The following is a 21,427-nucleotide window of genomic DNA, read 5'->3' as shown; positions in this document are numbered from 1 at the left end:
GGCTATGCTGCGTCATAAAGAGCCGCGGGTGACGATGACTGCAGATATATTTAGAATGAAATGTCAAACCAGCAATTTTTGAAAGTTTGAGTGCAAAAATATTATCAAAATTTCCAACCATCCAAAGCTTAAAGATTGTTGCCTTGAGGTTGAGTATTTGTATCAAGAAAAACAACCGAAAGCAACCCGATCCACATTTGCGGAGATTGCTTGCCCAACGCAAGACATGCTTGCTGTGCACCAGAACCAAACGATTTTACAATTACTTGATGAAAATCCTCTAAAACTTGTTTTCTATTTAGATGAGAGTATGTTAGCGGCATGTGCACCATCAGCGCTACCTCTGTGACAGGGTGGTACCAAACCCGCAACCTGGCGAACAGACAGTCCAATTCATAGCGCTTGAGCGTGCTTTTTACTTTTATTCAAGCGGTTACTACAGCAAAAATATCAGAAGCATCTATGATGACGATACTGTATAAATCCCAGGGCCAATATAAACCACGTTGAAACCAAAACAATAAAATAATTTCACATGGTCGGCATTAGTTTGTTTCCTCGGCTCATTGCTACTGCGACTGCGGACTGCGAAGTCAAGTGACGGCCTAGTGCGGTTAGAAGGACGCCGAATCGGCACCTCATGCGTTCTTGGCAGGACATCAGATGACGTCTTCCTTGAAGGTGAACACAAAGACTTGCCTTCTTTTTCTTATGTCAACTTAAAAACTTTCCTGATATGAACATATCCGGATAAAATGATGAAGATAATCATCATGATGGATATTCAACACTTTATGTGGTTGGTGATTGGAAATGAGACTTATAATGAAGCCTCATTGATTTGAATATAACAAATCTGATTTGGTGAAAATCCTGCAGTAACATCTTAAAATAGAGACTGAGGACAGTTGACGTAGACATTTTGCAATAATTTTGGGTTCAATCTTTCGTGCACTCACTGCACTGTGTTTTTTTTTCAAATAAGTTGATCCACAAAATGCTTTGACATTTGTCACAGATCACTTCACTGCGGAAAACACCGGAAAGTAACTTTCATGTCGATTACATTTGAGGTTTGTTGTTGTTGGATAAAAATAGCAAATGTATATCTCGACAATCATGCAATCAAGCCATGCATGGATTTCCTTGTTGTGTCGTGGCTAGTTTAGCGACGTTGAAACTACATCTGGTTAACATCTGAATATTTCAATGCAAACTACACCAAGACAAGCCTGCTAGCAATATATCGATTCGACGACTGCAGACGTTAAAAAAATGTGAAAAAGACAGATTCAGCCGACTAAGACTTTTCAAATTTTGAGAAAATTCATCACTTTAGAAGAAATCATTTTGAGACTGCGGACGTTTCCGACCTCAACGAACCGAGGTTCACACCAGGTCGCCACAAAACAGGTATCCGCAATTGTGTTGTACAAGGCGCTCGTTTCAAAGTGCATTTCAACTTCAAACTAAACAAAATCAACAAGTGCTGAGGGAAGCAATACAAAGAAGCTATTGGACTCAGTTCTCATAATTTGCAGCTATTCCAATTCAGCAGACGTTGAATCCATGTAAAAAAACGGTTGATTTGCTGTCTGGTATTGGACTGAATTCTCATAATTGCAGTTATTCCGATTCAGCAGTTCCAGTTCACTTACCCTGAGACCATTCCACGCCCAGTGGCATTGAACCGATGTGTAAATAAGTCAGTCAGAGGTAAGTACAGTAAACATATGAACACCATACGATGTTAACTGTCTCGCAGTCTCTGTGGCTTAAAGAGGATCAACAAATACAATTCATCAAAATACCCTATTTGAGCCTAACATCAAAAACGACGGATGTGAAAATTACGTGAAAACGTCGCTCTGTTGCTTGTGAAAAACTTTTTGTTCTTAAAGAGCAGCTGACGTTCTAGAACAAGTTTCCTTTTAGATCTTAGTTTTAACGGAGAAAACCCAAAACCACAACACGATTTCCCGTCATGACATAAAAGGATCCGGATCCGGGTCGAATGATGTGATATACTAGATATAGTATATTGATATCGTTAAGCCGGTTTAGACGGCCAGATAATTGGATGGTTGGATCAATGCCCTCAAGCTATCTGGACTTTTATCTACAGCTTTGTTTCAATCGCTCTTTTAATCGTAACTGACTTGAAAACATAATATAAAAGTACAGCTACTTTATTGCGTCATAAAAAGGCGGCGTTAATTTTAAACGCGTGGTTTACTGCCTATAATCTACATGCCCAATTGTCCATGCTCCTCTATAATCTACATGCTCAATGTATGGTCGCTCCTTATCAACTGTGCATATCCTTGGCAACAGATAGTGTAGTTGTTTTCTTTTCACAAAAGGTAAGGGTTCAATTGACTGGCAAAAACAGCGGTTGAGAACTATGTGGCTTGAATTAGTGATGCGATACTGATGAGCCCAGCCTCATGGGCGCAACACGTGTCTATCGCTGTTAATTCTTGCTACACTCGACTGCCGAGAAAGACAGCGAAACAGGTGGCCGCGGAGGTAAAACAAATCCAAGAATCAAAAACAAACCAACACCGAAATCAACACTAACCTAGCTCTGCATCAGGCAACCATAGGTTGCCATCGCACATCCGTCAGTTGAGACAAAGGCGGGAAACGGGATTTCAAATCAAACAATGCACCGGCAACCACGCACTCCTGGCCGGTGAAGATATTCATAAGCAACAAGACGCCGTGTTTTCGTCGCCTACAAATCTCTCAATTTCACAGTTTTGATGTCATGTTATTGCTAAAGCGAGAATTGTAGCGGTATTTTAAACGAGAACAGATCTGGATATTTGTTTGTTAACAACTACAGCTTTGGTAAAGCGTTTATTGTTTTACACAGTAAATACTGGATGTAAAAAGTAAGTGCCATGCCCATGCAGAACTACAAAACTATAAACTTTCCAACTTCCAAAACTATAAACTATAAACAACTTCAAGCCCACGAAAGCTGAAAATATCCGTTTTTTGTCAGTATTGATGAACATAACTTTGTGGTGAAAATAACTTGGCTGTGAGGCTGAAACTTTGGAAAGGATTGAAGTATTAAATTACGATGATGAGTGAGTTTACTACAATATGACATACGCAAGTTGATGAAGTGCACTTTAGGGCACAAGTGTGGCGTAGTGAGTAAATTGTTCACTCGAAATCTGTTGCGTAAAAACAGGTAACAATTGCTTTTATCCAACGTTTGTTGTTGTTTATCAAACGAAACTGCAGATTCATCTACGGACTACACCTTCAACGTCTGCAGTCGTTGAATCAATGCAAAAATGACGGGTTTCGCTGACTGGGGAGGTATATGACAACATCTGCATTGATTTAACGACCCGAGGTTCGGTGTAGCGCTTTCTTGGTAATTGAGGCAAAATGCTGCTACATCCAGAGTCCAGACCACTTCAGTTGCCGCAATAGCGGCATCACCAGCACACAGACAGTACATTGATCCGTCACAGTCAGATGTTGTGAGGACACAAACAAAAACAAGGTCACAAAAGCAGCGATGACCATCAGATCCCGACGATAAGAGGCAACAACTGGGATTCCCAGCAAGCAAAATTGGTCCACTTCACGTTCATTTACGTTAAATTTAAGTGAAAAGGACCAGTTCTGCTGCCTGGGTTGTTGACAAGATCCCAGACAGCCTGAGGGGTATGACGATCAAAATAACAAGGCCTCGCGACAAAAAAAGATCAGTATCATAATTCATAAGGGTTGTCAACAAGGCATCATCTTACAAATAAAGGGTTCGCCCTTTAATCGACGGGCGATCGACGCGTCACGCTATTATCGCGCAACTCAGACAACAAATCAACAACTTTTACATTGATTCAACGTCTGCAGACGATGTAGAAAAACGATTGATTTGTTGCATGGGGATATGAGTTTGCGGTTTTGGAATTCACCTTTTGCGCGCAAGAAGCGTCTGCGCTCTTCACCATTGAATTAGTTTAATCTTCAGGTTACCAAATTAAGTTTCTTAGAAGTCACTTCAACCGCAATACTGTTGTGCTGCTTTAGAATGAAACATCGCGACAGCAGTTGTTGCGATTCTTTTTTTCACATCTGGTCTACCGTAGGTGCTTTATTTAGTCGCAAATGATGACGACGCAGAATGAAAAAGTCGCCGTTTTTACAAAAGTTGTTATTTTCACGGCGTTGACACGACACAAAAAACAACTTTTGCAGCTCGGCTGGTTGTCAAGGTACGATGGACATCGACAACAAGGAAAAATATATCCATCTCTCCGGCTTTGTTGGATAAAATAAAAAGTAGCTGCCATCTTAGATAGCAAATCAGCGCTTATTGACGTTGATGTAATGTCGTGTGCTTCAACACTACGCTACGTTGTGTTAGTAAGTCATGGCACATGTAGCCGTTCTGTTTTGTACGGTGGCTACAGGGTTAAAAATGGTAATTCTATGTCATAAATATGTCGATAAGCCGTTGAAATTAACTTTGTCACCAAAGTGTGACAGTTCAGCAAAGAGACCCAGATGGTAAGATGAGCATATGCTTCATAGATCAGGCATCGGCCTTCGTTGGCATACCGGGTAAGCCCCGCTGCTTAAGCCGGATGAAGGATAAAACTTACTTGGGACGAGCTAAGAAGTTGCGCCGCGAGCCTGGTACTGGAGGGCTGTACACGTATGTGGGGGTGCCGGGCGGAGGGGGAGTTTGATGCGCTGCTGCTCCCAGAACCGGGGCTCGAAGAACCCTCGGCATCGCTACTGCTGCTACTGGGGGGCGTTGGGGGAAGGTCGACCTGAGGATAACAGAAATCAAAATAACAAAAGTCAAAAACTAGTTGCGGTGCAAAAGATTGTTTAGATTAAATGCATGTAACTTGTTTCGTTGCCGCAAGTTCTCTACAAAAAACGAGACAATGAATTAATTCTCACTTCATCGGTTCAGACATAATCCCTGTCAGCAAATCAGTCATCCCTGCTTATATTGATTTTACATCTTGCAAACGTTAAATAAATGTAAAAAGGCCTGGTTTGTTCGGTGGGTTTAACTTGGAAGAATCGATCACGACCTACTGGTAGATTGTCATCAGCCAAGCTATTCAAATAAATATATCCTGTCAAAGTAACCTGTCAGAAGGTACCTTTTCCCTTTTATTGGAACAAATTGATGGCTAATCTGACAAAGCGAAGAATGAAACAAATTACTGTTGTTTCGCAGTCAGTAAGTGCTGGATGACAAAATTATGTAACTGGATACCGCGGAATAAAAAAGCGCAAGTCAACCGCCTTCCACAGTGCTGATGTCAGCATATTCGCTTGTGGCCGACCAGGCGACACAATGATTGTATGGTATTCACTTTGGTGGTAAGCTAAGTCCAGCCATGCGCCAATTTGTAAGCAAAAATAAAGTTAGCAAAATACCGATAAGGTTTTGGGACAAATTTTGTTCCCTAAGCTGAGATACTAATAGTTCATTGCCGGAACAACAAAAGTTTTTTGTTTGCTTTTTATTCAATTCAGTGTACGCAAGGGCTTCTCAAACTATGGGTCGCATCCTTAAATGGGATCGCAAATCGTAACTGTAGAGTTGTCTAACAAATTAAAAATAGGTCTTCACTCTTCAAGGGACAGAAAATTACTTTCTGAAATGGGATCGCACCATAAAAATGTTTGAGAAGCCCCGGTCTACAAATTTCAGAGGCAAAGGCGTGACCAGTGTACCGCAGAGCCGGTCATTAGGCTACACGGTTCAGGGGATACAAGATTCCACAGAGTACTTTCCATAGCGGTCGCAATTCACATACACTGATGCAATCATGTAACAAGCGCTCAGTGGTATATAGAATAGGGGAATATGCTAAACGACATACGCAGTCGAAGAAGGTGATCACTAGAGATAAAATTGTTCGACTTCGAAAATAAATATTGTTAAGAATGTTACAAAAATCTAACCAAAAATTTTAAAAATATTATGTTTTTGAAAAAGGAACATTCTAGAATATTAAATTTTACGTTTGTTCTATTTCTTGCAAGTTACGAACGTTTATAGCACTGCACTGAACGAGCATGCCAGACAATAACGGGCGAGTGCGTCACAATGCAATGGGAGACGCGGGTGAATGCTGTCAGACCGGTTGTACATACCTGTGGCTGGCAGATCTTGACAAATTGTCCACTGTCCTCGCAAGATTCCGTTTTGATGTGAATCTTACCTCCTTGTTGCTGTAGTCGTGTTACCTGCAATACGGAATAGTTCTTAAACCTCAACGTTGTTGGGTTGGAAAATCACGAGGTTTATCACAAAAGTTGGTCAACTTGTTGCCGGTATGGTAAACGATAAAAGTAGTTTCCCCACTCGAATCCAAGCATCGGGGGATTAGAGGAAAATATTTTCATGACACTTGGTCTGAGACACTAACGTCAGCAGGGCGGCCAATTCCTTTCTTTCGGTTGCTTTTCCATCAGCACTTACGCTAAAACTATGGCCATTGGCAAAGTGATGAGACGAATTGGTAAAATGAAAGCAAACTATAACACAGCTCTACAAGTATCACAGATTAACGATAAAAATTGTGGTAAACAAAACGTTATCATGGACATTGCGTTTGTTTGTGCCGGCAAAACAATTTAGTTTCACAATCGAGGCACATGAGCGTTTAGTCGTACGTACGTTACAAATCGCAGCATTTACATTAAACCCCAGGCTCCACATAATGTGGCGCATTATTCGCTGGCTCGCAGGATGTCACATGAGGATTATATACAGCAGGAACAATATAGCATATACCGATGAATACTGAGAACTGCGGTAACAGCGCATTTAATTCATACAACAATGATTATATTTTGCAAAAGGACACAAAACCAGGTGTAGCTCTAACAGGATAACCTCATAATCTTCACAGGCGCTGCAATAACAAAATTAGGCACAATTTTGAATGGTTAAAGGTTACATGGATGGTGCTTTTCTCTTAGTTTAATTTAATGTAATGTGAAACCAAACCACCCATACCATTTGTATCCAGGTTTACAGCTATTTAACATCTTTTCATAGCTCGTCTGCGTCCAAGTTTTAAACCTAGTTTTAATAAACACAGAAACTCCTGCTTCGCTTCTGATAATCGCTCCAGGCAAACGATTCAAAATTAAAGGAGCCATAAATTGAACCAAATGAGCGAACAACGCGTCACTGAAAGGTTGCAGTCCTCTGAATTCTATTTCACACTTGCAACATTGCAGCATTCATGAAAACAGAATCCACTCAAGTTTTTGTAGCGATAGGGCTGTGCTCGCAGATGTTTATTTTTTTCAATTGAGTGCGATAGGATATCAGCATTGGTTCTACATTTAATCGCGAAAACACTGCAAAATTTTCCATGTTATGCCAGCGAATGCACAAAGGCCAAATATACCATGCCACAAACAGGCTTATCAGCCAACAGAGGTGTGCCAGTGTGTATGCTAATCGTATTCTAATTGGTTGTGAATAGTTTTCTCCACAATCCATGAATCTGTTTAATTTTCATAAGAATAAAAATTCAGAGACTACTAATCGATGATTGAGTTGAGCAAACCATAACACCAAGATGCATAGACGGAATAGAATTTATAAAATGTAAAAAAATCGTTTTGGAGTCTGCTACTATTCGGTGAGTCCGATTCGGTGAGTTCCTAACTTCTAACCCCTAACCCTAAAACGGCAATGATAATTAGGCTACGGTACCCGATAATTAAAAAAAAAAATTGAAAAAATCCCCCGTTAAGGGATTGGATTCACCGAATCGGACTCACCGAAACGGGCCATTCCGGATATGATAATTAATTAATTATACACACAAGGAGAAGGATCTTTACCAAATGTGAATCACAAATGACAACACCAAAACCATGGAAGCCTACACGCGTACCACACTGGCACTCACAGATATTTAAACTTTCGACTACAGTGATGTGGATCTATCCACCTCAGCTTACAGACCTCGCCATCTTTCAGTCAGTATATTGTAAGTAATCTTTTGGTTAATATAAACAAGCAAGGCGACAGTCAAACAGGAAGTTGATCAAAGTTAAACCAAAACAACTTCACTGGCGAACCGGCACCGGATCTTTGCGTGTTACGAAAACAACCGCGCACCAGAAATAAGACTTCCTTGGCCCAAAAATAAATAAACTCAAATCAAACAGATTTTACGACAGAAACCGTTAGTCACTTACCAATCGTCCATTCTTGAGAATTGTTTGAAGAGTTGATGTCGGTATTTGTATTTGAGTTTTATGGGTGAATGTGTTGGTTGTGATCTTTGCCTGTGGGGCTACTTTGATTTTGTGGGGCACCGTGATCGCGGTATTCTGGTTTTCAATTCCGTCTTCTAGAAGGGGCTTAGACGTTGGGTTAGACCCAGGGTGAACTATTTTCAAGGGGTTGCTTTTCAAAATGGTGGCTTGGTCACAGATATACACCTGAGATGGTTTACTGGTGAATTGTGACACAGGGGTAGATAAGCTAGTGGCAATCCGTTGGTCTTTGCTGAAACTAAAATAAAAAGTTTGGTTGAGTTTGTGAAAGAATGCGAGAAGATGGGCTGTAAAATTAAGCAGGCCCAAAGTTAGAAAGTGGATTACAAACACTTCAAACTTCATTGAAATTAACAACACCCAGACATGGCATCACGTTTCAACAGGGGCTCTATCCACTTTTAGAATTCGGGGGGGGGGGGTGATTTTTAGACAGTGGGCTAAAATCGTCTTAGTTATTCCAAACCACTCCAATAAGTGGGGGGGGATCACCCCCTCACCCTCCCTTGGATACAGCCCATGCGTTTCAACACCGGGTGTAGCATATGCTTCTTAAAACATCTATTTGTAGGTGCAGTCAAGTTCGGTTTAGACTTGATAATAGAAAACTATGTACGCAGACATATGCGTTATATTAACGTGAGTGTACTGCTGTACTGTACAGAAATATCCGCATACGTTTGGCTAGTTTTTCCGCTATCGAGTCTGAAGCTTTTTCACCAGGACGAGATTCACCTGAAGGTAGAAGTATCTTCCTTTTCTGATGCGACGTTAGGCATAATTGTAGCGTTTCCATCCTCTCCTTTGGAGATTGTGATAACCTGGCTGTTGTCGACACTAGGCGGCCTAGCAACGGCGGCGAGGGAGCAGTCAACAGTCCGTTCCGAGCCGGTTGAAAAGAAACCTTTTATGACGTAGACATTAAGATAACTAAAACACGATCCTTCGCGCAAATACCAGTCACATACTCACTGGCCAAATAAGTTAATAAACTGGCTGTTTGGCTAAAAGTCGGAAAATCAATAAAGCAACAACTCTGTGACAGACAGCTTTCATGGCAGCTTCGTTTGCCTTTGAAAAAATCTTCTCAGCGCTGTGATCAAAATCAAAAAATTAAAGCAATATTGTTTGTTGAAACGAAACATGAAAACAATTAAGAAAACCATGTTTATGTTGCTCACTTTCTATTGAATCTTCAACGTTATTGTCGCTCTTTAAGTCAATCGATGGGGTTGCCATCACAGAGTCTCCGTCGATGTCAATTTCGCTCATTTCTTCGTCATCTCCGTAGGTTTGCCTCTCATCAAAAGCCTGGTAGCCCTCTAGGCCGAGGTCGTCAAGGCCGTAATCTACATTAAAACAACATTGTGGAGGTGGTAGAAGATCAGCCCCAACCTTCTCTTCATTGAGCTCTACACTGCCATGACCAATTGTCTACATTAAAACTTTCGTACAAAAAATGTCTTTTCAAGTTCAGATGATGTTGGAACATTTCTTTTAAACTTGTTACAAACGTAAGATGAGCATAACACCGGAAGTTAACGCAACAAATATACTTATTTATATGCTAAAACATAGAAACGCTTCCAATTTAGGAAGAAACGGGATGTAAAAGTTGCTTGGACATTAACGAGTTCATTTACAACAAAAAATGTATATGTTTTACACATACCGTACAACGTACAGTGGCGGATCCATGGGGACAATAGACCCCCTTTAAACACAGAAAGGTAACTTTATATATATCGGCTAGGCTACTGTATATACGGTGTATTTGGGAAGTGGGATTAATGTAAACCTACCCATCATTGATTCATTGTGTTTTGTTGAAATCGCCTCCCCCCCTGACGATGCTCGCTGGATCGACCCCAGGTAATGCATTATCTTAATTAATACAGACATCGATGACTTTATAAACGTCATCTATGAATTGGTGTGCTCACCATTAGAGAAGTCCTCAAATTTTACTGCTTGCAGAGGAGTGTCCGGCCGCTCCTTCAAGAGTAGGTGGGCGTTATCGGTTTGTTGGGTGGAAGCAGATGATCCAGAAGTCATCGATGATGGGGATCCTGGGGAGGCAAAGCCATGATGGTATTGGATGTCATGGGTCAGTTCAGTTTCCAAGTCTTTATCGGCCCAAAGGATTCCCTGAGTAGAAAGTCCCTTCAAGTCTTTCATATCTTCATCGCAGAAAGGCTGAAAAGACATGGAAACAGTTGTATAGATGTCCAGCAATGTGCATGTGGAACACGTTTTGACTTAATGCAAAGCTTCTACTTGTCAGTAAGCGAAATATCAACGTCTTGCTTGGAGTTGCCACAAAATGTTCCACCATTTCAAGACAACAAACACCCGCTTTTTTAATACTCAAACGTTACAGTGGGAACAGTCTTACACCGTTGGGCGTTTAAAAGGACGTTATTGATGACAAATAAACAAGCGGCAAACAGTAACAGAAACGAAGTTGCAGCAAGGAAACGTATCGCAATATTTAACCACAATTAAACAGCGCAACGAAACTTCCACTGATCAAGACATATCTCTCAACACTCTGTCTAAGAAATTTATTATGATGGGAATTTACTGCACAGGAAAAGCATCAAGTATCGATTCGAGGTTCAAGGCAAAGGAAGCGCAAGTGCAAAATTGCGGCATGTTAACGTTGCGGTTGTCAGTCAAATCTCACTTTATTACGTCCACAGTCTTGTGTCTGTGCAGTAAACAATTTCGAGCTAAGCAGAGGCTGGTACCAGATGCGCCGGACTGCTCATTAGTCAATATTATAATACTAAGGTTCAATAGTCAATATAATACGAGCACCAAGGTTCCTTCACACACAAACACATTCAGCCATGCCAGGAGTGATCAAATATTGACTTCACTCTTAAGATGCGTTGTGTGGTTGTTCCCATGTGCATTAAACCAGGCGAACATAATGCTCATCAAATGCCTTGTTGCTAAATTACATAAGAAAAAGACTTTGCATGGCAGGTAACGTTTGAAACACAAGAAGTCATTTAGGACATTTTGTTGATTTCACGCATAGAATATCAACAGCATTTGGCTTCAAAACACATTTATAACGATGACGAACAATTGTGCGTTACAAGTTACAACCGATGCCAATTTGTATCAAGCTCTCAACTTAACGCCAGTAAAACTAATTACAGTACAAACATTTTGCATAGTAAATTACCGCGTGCTTCTACAGAAACTGGCAGCAATTGAATCGACAAAATCTATTGAAGGCGGACTTGAGTTGATAAACCAGTAGACCTCGAAGCAAAAGCAATGTTACCAGCACAACAACTCGTATGATCAATATGGAACAGCTTATTTAACTCCGTCTTGAATTAATAACACCCTAGTCACCGGAAGTACGTAGCAATGGCACACTTGGATTGATTACCATATCTGCCGAACTCATTTGTGATTAAGTACAGCACATAGAAGTACAGCGCGCACTGCTCAATGCCGTAATTACAAGGGTCATCGCAATCGGATGGCGTCCAGTTGAGGGGGCATTACTATGTGCTTGTCCACTAACACGAACTTAATTTAGCGCAAAGGTAGTCATCCAGGAAAGCAGCTGTAAATTCATACAATTAAGGACTGTGCCAGAAACGCAATTTGTTTGGAACAAAAGACGTATCATGTCAGAAACTTTAAACCTGGAACAGCAGTTTAACAACCGCTAAAGGTCGAACCACTGACAGAGGTCAGTCATTGGGTAGGACAGTCAGAAGTTTCAGTTTGGTTTGTAGTTGAAGATTTGTTTCTGGTGTAATAATCTCTACAACATGGAGCCCGTGCGTAACTGCCTAGCGACTTTATTGGAACATCAAACAATTAATCGTGACATGATCTATTCAGCTGGTTCCAGTTCTGAACAATTTGGTGTTTTTCCAATCATATTTGCATTGCGTAACTCAACAGATCTGGCTGCAGTATGCTTTTGGTACATTTTCAATACGTTGGTAATTAAGGCGTTTAATTTGTTTCTATATTGCCGTTCGAGCACCGTCAGCAAAAGAGCCTGAGTGCCGATTTGTTGGCTTTGTAAGTCGTTTCCAAATTAACATTTCATTCACTTCACACACATGTGATCCCAGTGAAAACAAATTCAAACATTTGTTCAAACGATTTGATGCACGCATATCAAGCGCTAGTAAGAGAAATTTTAAAGCTAAATCTTGCAACCTTGCATAAATTATGGGAAAAACTATAAGATCAGAATTAGATGTGGTTTGAATTCATGGATATGAACTGGAAACCCAGCAAACCCCATTTATCACATCCAGCAACGTCACAAAAAATGCCCCAGTCAGCAAAGTCTACAACGTCGACAGACGTTAAACCAATGTTAAGTAACACTGATTTCTCGGCTGGCGTAAGACACACGTTGAGGTGCAACTCTTTAGACTGGACAGTCAGCAAAAGTTATACACATGAGTGGTGACAAGTAAGGTTACAGTTAAGCAAGAAGTGTAGACAACTACGATATTAATTCTACGTCACATAAAGTGGCATTGACATAACAGAAACGAAGTTGCAAGTTGCTAAGTTTCGCTTGCAAGTGCAGGCGCCTGGGCTGGCCAAAAAATTGAAAGGCATTGTAAATGTGCAGTTGGGTGGGCTGCAGTTACCATCAGACGCAAAAAGCACTCAAGTGACCTTTGATGATATGAAATCAGCGCAACAGGATTCTAGAAAAATGACTATTATATAGTCACCGTTGTCCTTCGTATAACAGAAACAAAAAACTTTTCATCCAGTTTCTCAAACCTGACACCACACACATTTTAATGACAACAGTAAAGGAAGTAGAATGATTTTTTTTTAACAAAACAACATAATGATATCGGACACCATAACACACCACTGTAGAATTATTTGGCTTGTAGGAGGCCAGCAAGTCATGTACCTATGTAAAAGACAAATGATCAAAATGTCTTGAAACAGAGCAAAGTACAGTAATCGAATCGTCCACTGCACAACAAAGATGAGCGATTTTGAAGATCATCTTGAAAGATAACTTATAATAATCGTGAATGGTGGTCAGTGGCTAACCAGTATGGGTGGGAATCATGGGGCGGGGACGACCCACCATGAAACGTCGCATAGTTTTTGCTGTGGGATAAGCTGTGGAACATCTTTTTCCGCTGCACTTGAACTGGCCAAGCAACCTTATAAAAATAAAGGGGCTTTTTCAAACAATGCAGCAATGACCCGAGAAAAATGTGACGATCCAACAACTAACGCAATAAACCCGAATCAACATTATCCGCGTAGAGAGAAAAAGAATTCGTAAAGGTTCGGTCAACCTTGACTTGTTGGTTAGCTCGGCTTTGCAATCTCCGTAATCGGATCGAGTATATCTAAGTTTCTGGGAAACTCAATTCAACACAATTTCTTTGTGGGAATCATCTGATCGTTTCGAGTAAAACAGGGCGATACAATCAACCTTTTGCCATGTCTCAGTGCGGACAAACTCTTTTTTTTTTTAATTCAGAGCAGTTTAAAGCAAACTATTTATCAAATCAATAGCTTGATAGTAGCTGGGATATGAATGAAGTACATCAGCTTCAACAACACTAACTGCAAAGCACGGTGAGCCCTATCTAACGCAATCCAATTGTTTGGATTGTCAACAATGAATAGAGATCGGTACGGCAGCAGAAGTAACACTTACAAACGGACGTGAGTAAACCCACATCTGCTGTATATTTCTACCAATGGCATACCGGTTGTACAAGCAACACGTGGTGGGCGATCAGCAAGAGAAAGGACTACTTAGTAAATCAGCTTGTTTATATGAATTCAAATTCTGCAGACGTTGAATCATGGCAAAAGGATACCGCTACTGATTTAGTCACGCACATTCACACGTTTACAAAGAATCTGCTACTATTCGGTGAGTTCCTAACCTCTAACCCCTAACCCTAAAACGGCAATGATAATTAGGCTACGGTACCCGATAATTTAAAAAAAAATGAAAAAATCACCGAATAGGGATCGGACTCACCGAAACGAGCCATTCCGTTTACAAACGCCTCATATATGTACATAAAAGCATATCAACTATAATATAATATATATTAAACCAACATTCAACAAAATCACCAAAGATCCTACATGTATTCCAATGACGTCAGTATGGGACCAGTGGGACTTCGCAAATGTGACGCATATCATGGGGCTGGACATAAATAAATGACAGAAAAGGAATCCGGCATGGTTGAGATATATGATATCACAAGGGTTGTTTAGCTTGAATGGCTTTGAAAAGCAGGTGGTGTATTTTCTGCTAAGACAAGGAGAAATAGACTAACAAGGTTAGAACGTGTCTCCCATGTCGTCGCTTTCCAGAAAAGTAACACGAAGAAATAAAATGATGAATAATGAATGAAATAAAACGTATATAATATACTTAATTGCGTCGGCGGGCCTATATGCCCGAAAAGAAAGGTTTTGCGATCAACCCAACCGTCACACACACCATGCTAATGAATGTTTTCAGTCGTACAAATGAAACTAAAACATCAAGTGAACGATGATATACACCGATAGTCCGATACACTGATAGGCCATTTTGTCACAGATGCCGAAGCAATGGCTTGGCATGACCGGGTCTGCTACTATTCGGTGAGTCCGATTCGGTGAGTTCCTAACCTCTGACCCCTAACCCTAAAACGGCAATGATAATTAGGCTACGGCACCCAATAATTTAAAAAAAAATGTGAAAAAATCCCCCGTTAAGGGATCGAAATCACCGAATCGGACTCACCGAAACGGGCCATTCCGGGCATGACCAGGGGGATACTTTGAAAGACAAACTTGCGGCCGGTGAAACGAAAAATCCAATGCAAATGATTCCAACACATCAGTTTACCAAAGTCATAAATGATAATGGATTCTTTGCTAGAAAGGCTAGTAATGCTTCATCTTATTGATCATGATCTATCGATCTGTCCACCTCGATCCTCCAAACAAGCAAAACAAGCTAACTGATTCAAACTTTGAATAGTAAATAGTGAAAAAGACTAATGAGTAACAACCACTGTGCGCAGCGCTTGCCAAAAGCAGTGTAAACTGTTTGATTGCTGTGACTGCATGAGTGTGCAACCTGGTGGAAATATTTCAGATAATGACACTAAAATAGAAACTTTCAGACCATCACAACGAAAAATAATGTATGCCGAAAATAGCAGAGGTCTAGACAAAAAACAAGCGGTTCTTGATGGTTCACCAGCCTTATGTGCAAACGTTTCTTACATCATTATTGCGTTGTTTTATTTGCACTCTTTTATGAAAAGGTGAAATACACACTTTTCTCACCGTATACAGTATGTACATGAGCAATACAACCACCTGGAATAAACCTTAGAAAGGAAAACACATTTCGAAATATCACGCTCATAAATGTCAAGATAACTGAATTTAGTTTAGTCCATCACCAAGCGTTTGTAAAAAGAAACAAATGAAAAAATGCTGGCTGAACAATTACGCAATTCGTTAGCTTGAACACTGAACGGAGCAAACACAACATCAACCAAAGCATTGGTAAACATCCAAAACCGTGCAAAATTCAGTCACGAGTTTCGCAAAGGAAACGACCAGCATTTTATAAAATTAGGCAACAAACTAAAGCAAGTTTCAGATTTTCCCTCTCACTAATAACTGAGTAGCAAAAGCTGAAACAAAAGACAACTCAATCGGCCAGCAATTTGGCCATAAGAATATCTTTAAAAACAGAAAGATGTCCGTGCGGATATATTGTCTGGTTGGAATCTATATTCAGCCACAATCAGACATTGAAAGGCAATAAAAAATGATTCAGCACCAAAATCCTCTCCATTTGGCTGATGGGACATACAGTCGTACAGGTGAATACTGAAAAGTTTGGGTGTTTATTAAGACAATTATCGTTTCTAGCACTATGCAACAATGTACTGTGTTGAAGTTAGTCTGACATGAAAAGTAGCAAAGTGGCCCAAAAGAACTCCAACATCTTGTCCGTTCACAATATTTATTTCCTAATTTTCACACGGAAAATCAGGCTTCAACAGCTTCATTCTTGTTAAAATATTTCAAAATATCACAGCAGGTTTTAAACTTCAATAGTAAAACAGCCACATCCTAGTGTGCAGACGTTGAATCAATGTAAAAATGACGGATTTTGCTGTCTGGGGTCATTCAAAACAGCCCAGGTAAAACAAACAATATCTTCTCATGTCTCTCAACAGCGTTCTCAACAACACATCCGGCTTGGGTGTACAACAAAATAGTCTGAACTGTGAAGCACTGCTACAATTGCTACATTGAAACGACAGTGAAGTGATGTACAATCAACTAAAGTAGGCATCTCACTCAGACCTGGGCAGTCCACTATCAACCAGTTGCTTTCAAGAGGGCCAAGAGGTTCTAGCAAGCAGAACAATAAGTATAATATAGTTGCCATAAATTCTTCAACAACACTGCTATATACCAGCTAGGTAGTGTAGTGCGTCCGCCTCTGAATCGGTAGGCATGGGTTCGATACCTTGTCGGGTCAAACTAAAGACTTTTTAAAAATGGCACTGAACCTAATTCCTGCTTGGCACTGAGCAATGGAATGGATTGGGTAATAATGTACTGACTTGCACCTCTATACGGCTGTAGCCGAGTCGCAACGCATTCTGCGATGGATACAGCGCTATATAAAAACAAGCATTGATATATATATACCTTGTAACTTACTTCATCTGTCTTAAACAAGAAATATATACATTTAAAACAATGGGAACTAAAAAAGCCAACAAAGTCTAACAGGTGATACACCAAAATCGATCTCCACATTCTTATGCAGGCTTCATAGAATTAAAAAGGAATACACTAACTACAGACACTTTTTCTTGCATTGTTTTTATCACAACTCTCTCACAATACTTCAATTTAAACAAAACACTAAAATTCCCAAACACCTTTTCATCATTAACTGCATATTCGCAAGACATATTTCAACATAAATCAGAGCATCTGATGCTGATATATAATATATGGAGACTGGAGAGCCAAACTTAAACAAAGAATGAGCTAAAGGGAAACCCAAATTATTTTTCATGAATAAAACATCTGGTACAGTATGTCAGCAACAAAACATTTTTTACTTCTCGTTGTTAACAATAAATTGACTATTTTTATTATATGTACATAACAATTCATGAACAACCATATCATAATATACATATAGAAAGAATGCTACCAATACCAATGTGTTATTCAGTGATAATTATTGTTAACAGTTTAACATGTTGCATACAAAATAAAAAGAATTCCTAATTAAAAGCTCCTTTCCTAAAAAAGTAGCATATTATTGACAAATTATTCTTGTTATTGTGCAAATTATGTACCAATACCACTAGGCCAGTGGTCTCCAACCTGTGGGTCGCGACCCCAAGTGGGGTCGCCTTAACTTTTCCTGGGGTCGCCACAACTCACCATATTCAATTTTTTACCGTTTCAATTTATTACCGAAAAAAAAGCCTGATACTTTTTTGTTCTAGTTCGCAACGTTTGTCTGTGTTTTAGAGCAGTGCTTCTTAAACTGTTTTAGTTTTGTTCACCCCTAGCACCTATCTCCAGATTTCATTCACCCTTATCTTTGCATCCCTTGTCAAACAATAAAATATATTGAAATTTATAAAAAACAACTAGTTTTGATTAAAAAATGAAAAAGTTAGAATTGATTTTGTTTTTCAAAATTCTCACCTGTTCACTGAACAGGTTGAACACCCGAAATATCCGCCCTGCTAGCAAGCTATCATCCATTTCTGATGGTTCACCTTTATTTACCCCTTTTGGTTGGTTCACCCCTGCAAAAATTGTATTCACCTTGGAGTGAACCATTCACCTGTTTAAGAAGCACTGTTTTAGAGTACAGCTTGCTAGCTCGTGTCGCAATTAAACCATAGTGGTGCAATAATCAAAAAGCGAATGGTTGGGATAAGTACTGTAGGACAGAGCAAAAGCATTCACGACGTTAGTTCAGACTTACTTTTTATTATTCAAGCTGACTCCAGAACAAGCGAATAGTTATTTATGCGGGTTTAGTTTGCAGAGATTATTTTCACCGGCTGTTTACGGTTTGCTTTGCAGCTAGTAATGGTAATTTGTAGCTAGTAAGTAAGCTAGTAAGTAGCTAAATTATATAAATATTATACAAAAATGGCAGCAAAGAATACCAGAAAAAGATCATATGACGCGGCTTTTTTAAAACTTAGTTTCACTAAATTTAATGGCAAACCAAAGTGTGCAATTTGCCAAGTTTTACCAGAAGAATCGATGAAAAAAATAAACTTAAACGTCATTAAGAAAAAAATCATCCAGGCTGCGTGGATAAACCATCTGAGTTTTTTTAAACGTAAATTGCAATCTCTTGCATCCTAAACCAGTGTGATGAAAGCATTTACTGTAGTAAATAAAGCTGCTGTATATTCTTCGTATGTCGCCTCTTATCAGATTGCAAAGCAGAAGTAAGCCCATACAATTGGAGAAAAATTGCTGATGCCAGTAATGAAGGAAGTGATGAAAATTATTATTGGAGAAAAAGAGAGCACAAAATTGGATTCAGTTTCACTATCAGCTACATCAGTCATCATCGGCGTATGAGCAGATCTTTCCAGGCTAGACTGGAGGGCAGGAAATCATCAGCCACTCAACAGTCTCGTCGTCCAGGACCCTCAGACCATGCGCACCGTGTGGAGGCCGGTGGGTTAAGCAGTGGTGGATGACATGGTCTGCAGTCTGTTCAGTGGCACCACACTCATATTCTGATGAAGGAACCAGGCCCCACCTGTGCATGTCTGCGCGAAAGCGGCCGACGCCAGTTCGCAGGCGGTTAAGCCTGACCCATGCAAGCATTGCGAGGGGTGAAGAACAAGCACCTTTTTGTGGTTCCTCCCGTCAGTACCATATCTTCAAGACAGAAAAAAATATGTAAAGCGAAGCTTGTCACACCCAAGCAAACCAGGCCTGAATTCAGAGCAGGGTGGATAGGGAAACGTCCTTCTCAGGGCGAGGCAGCCCCTCTGTCGAAAAATACCAACGACCGTCCTACAGCTGAACACCGAGGGAATTGCGGCCAGCAAGCTCAGCTACATCAGTAAAACGTAGGATTGAAGATATGTCCAATGACGTTCTTGACCAAATTGTAATTCATGTAAATGCTTCTCCATGGTATACAATTCAATTAGATGAGTCTACCGATCGCATTAAAAGTGCAAATCAAATGTTGAAATAAATTGACAATTTTGTTTTCATGAAATCAAGTTCATGTGTTAATCGAAACTTCTTAAAAACAATGACTTTGGAATACTTTTCTGTAGCCACATTTCTCTGTAATTGTGCATACTTACTCGTAATATTTAGCTTCAGCATTACTTGAAATATTTTTCTCCGTATCGGAAAACAAAATGGGGTCGCATGGAAATGCTGATTTCATTTTCATTTAAATTGGGGTCGCTTCTTAAAAAGGTTGGAGACCACTGCACTAGGCTATAGAACCTAGACACCTATTTTGTTCCATGGATCGTTCATTTGCACAAGTTATCAAGAACATGCGACCACAACCACCATGTCTTCAGCAAAACACTTAATGACATGCTTGTAGTTGGCTTCTTTGCCTTCCAGTCTACTTCACTTAAATCTCACCAGATGAATCTCTAGATATGATACATTATATGATAGTCAATAGTTACTGGTAATACGATATTATACATGGTAAAAAGCTTAAAGCAGTGGCTCTCAACTTTTTTCAGCTTACGGCACCCTGCAAACAACCAAATAATTTGGCGGCACCCACAGTCAAACCAAAAAGTTTTGCATTAAATAAACACAATTTTGAAAAGAGTTTTCGCAAAAACAAAACTAACTACAGCTCTGTAATATCCGTATCATATCATGTACAATTTAATGAAGTTCATTTCAAACAAAGGCAGTGCAAACTTTGCGCTGAGTTTTAACGCAAATCCTTTCAATGTCTGGGCGTGTATATATTTGATTTTCATAACACTACTCTAATAACTTGTGGCACCCTTGCCAAACGTGAATGGCACCCTTGGGTGCCGCGGTACGTCGGTTGAAAACCACTGGCTTAAAGAATGATTTTTGAAAGTTCATAATTGTTTGAAATTAAAAAAGATAGAGTTTATATTTAAAACACTATCAACACCAGCATCACAACCGCGCTCGATGGTCAGTAACGTCTCTCCTGTATTTCTCTGCCATAAACACGCGGGTGGCTTAAAACCACCAAGCCCCACACATATTTTTACCACAAACAATAAAATGGTGCACAATTTGATTTTTAAAAAAAATCTTCTTGCCTATACACAACATCATAACATACATAGCTGCGGAATGGCCTGTTTCGGTGAGTCCGATTCGGTGAGTTCAATCCCTTTAACGGGGGATTTTTTTAATTATCGGGTACCGTAGCCTAATTATCATTGCCGTTTTAGGGTTAGAGGTTAGGAACTCACCGAATCGGACTAACCGAATCGGACTCACCGAATAGTAGCAGACCCACATAGCTGACATCTTACCAGCTTGTAGTAGTCTTCATCAAAAATGTCAAACTCTTCGGGCTGTTCTGTGAAAAAATGTTGGCCCAGAAAAGCCATCGTTACTAGATAGTTTCCAACACTTGGTCGCAGGGTCAAGTCCGGTCCGTGGTTCCGTATCCAAGTGTCGTCAGTGAATCACAACAAGCAACTATTGCATTATATTGTTTTAATTAAATTTATAAATAAATTACTATAAAACTCATACAAGTGTGACACGTTTTGCAAAAGCTGAAAAACATTACAAGTTAAAGTATAACAGTACCTGATTACCGTACATAAATAACAAAGCGTTTATAAAACTATGATGGAAATAGTGGTTTTATCTTATCATATTTTTGGTAATATGTATATATTATGTAGCATGTGATTGAGAAGTAAACAAGAAACATGCAAACAACTGTAGGAGCTAACTTTGAATTTTCAGAGCCTTTCACCATCTTGTGCAATGAAAGAAAACAGCTTTGATTTGTAGCAATGTTGCCTGATTAAGAATTCCTGTTTCAAACTCGAAGATGTTT

The 21,427-nt window shown here is 39.8% G+C and overlaps 1 protein-coding gene across 1 annotated transcript in view; it reads right to left on the bottom strand.

The window, feature by feature from the left end:
- The window catches only part of LOC145786594 (uncharacterized), a 31,274-nt gene extending 10,141 nt beyond the window's left edge, over window positions 1-21,133 (bottom strand). Inside the window, exons 1-7 of the mRNA XM_082598278.1 lie at window positions 20,889-21,133; window positions 10,248-10,500; window positions 9,486-9,653; window positions 9,040-9,208; window positions 8,224-8,542; window positions 6,154-6,246; window positions 4,635-4,805 (exon numbers count right to left, since the gene is read on the bottom strand). Of these exons, the coding sequence (XP_082454404.1) occupies window positions 4,635-4,805; window positions 6,154-6,246; window positions 8,224-8,542; window positions 9,040-9,208; window positions 9,486-9,653; window positions 10,248-10,500; window positions 20,889-20,966 (1,251 nt within the window). The 5' untranslated portion in view covers window positions 20,967-21,133. The remainder of the gene's footprint in view (window positions 1-4,634; window positions 4,806-6,153; window positions 6,247-8,223; window positions 8,543-9,039; window positions 9,209-9,485; window positions 9,654-10,247; window positions 10,501-20,888) is intronic.
- Window positions 21,134-21,427: the final 294 nt, after the last annotated feature.

This window comes from Aplidium turbinatum, chromosome 17 (assembly GCF_918807975.1).
Source record: "Aplidium turbinatum chromosome 17, kaAplTurb1.1, whole genome shotgun sequence".
NCBI classification, from domain to species: Eukaryota; Metazoa; Chordata; class Ascidiacea; order Aplousobranchia; family Polyclinidae; genus Aplidium; species Aplidium turbinatum.
Note: the sequence above shows the minus strand (reverse complement) of the source record. Positions and strands in the feature narration are given on the sequence as shown.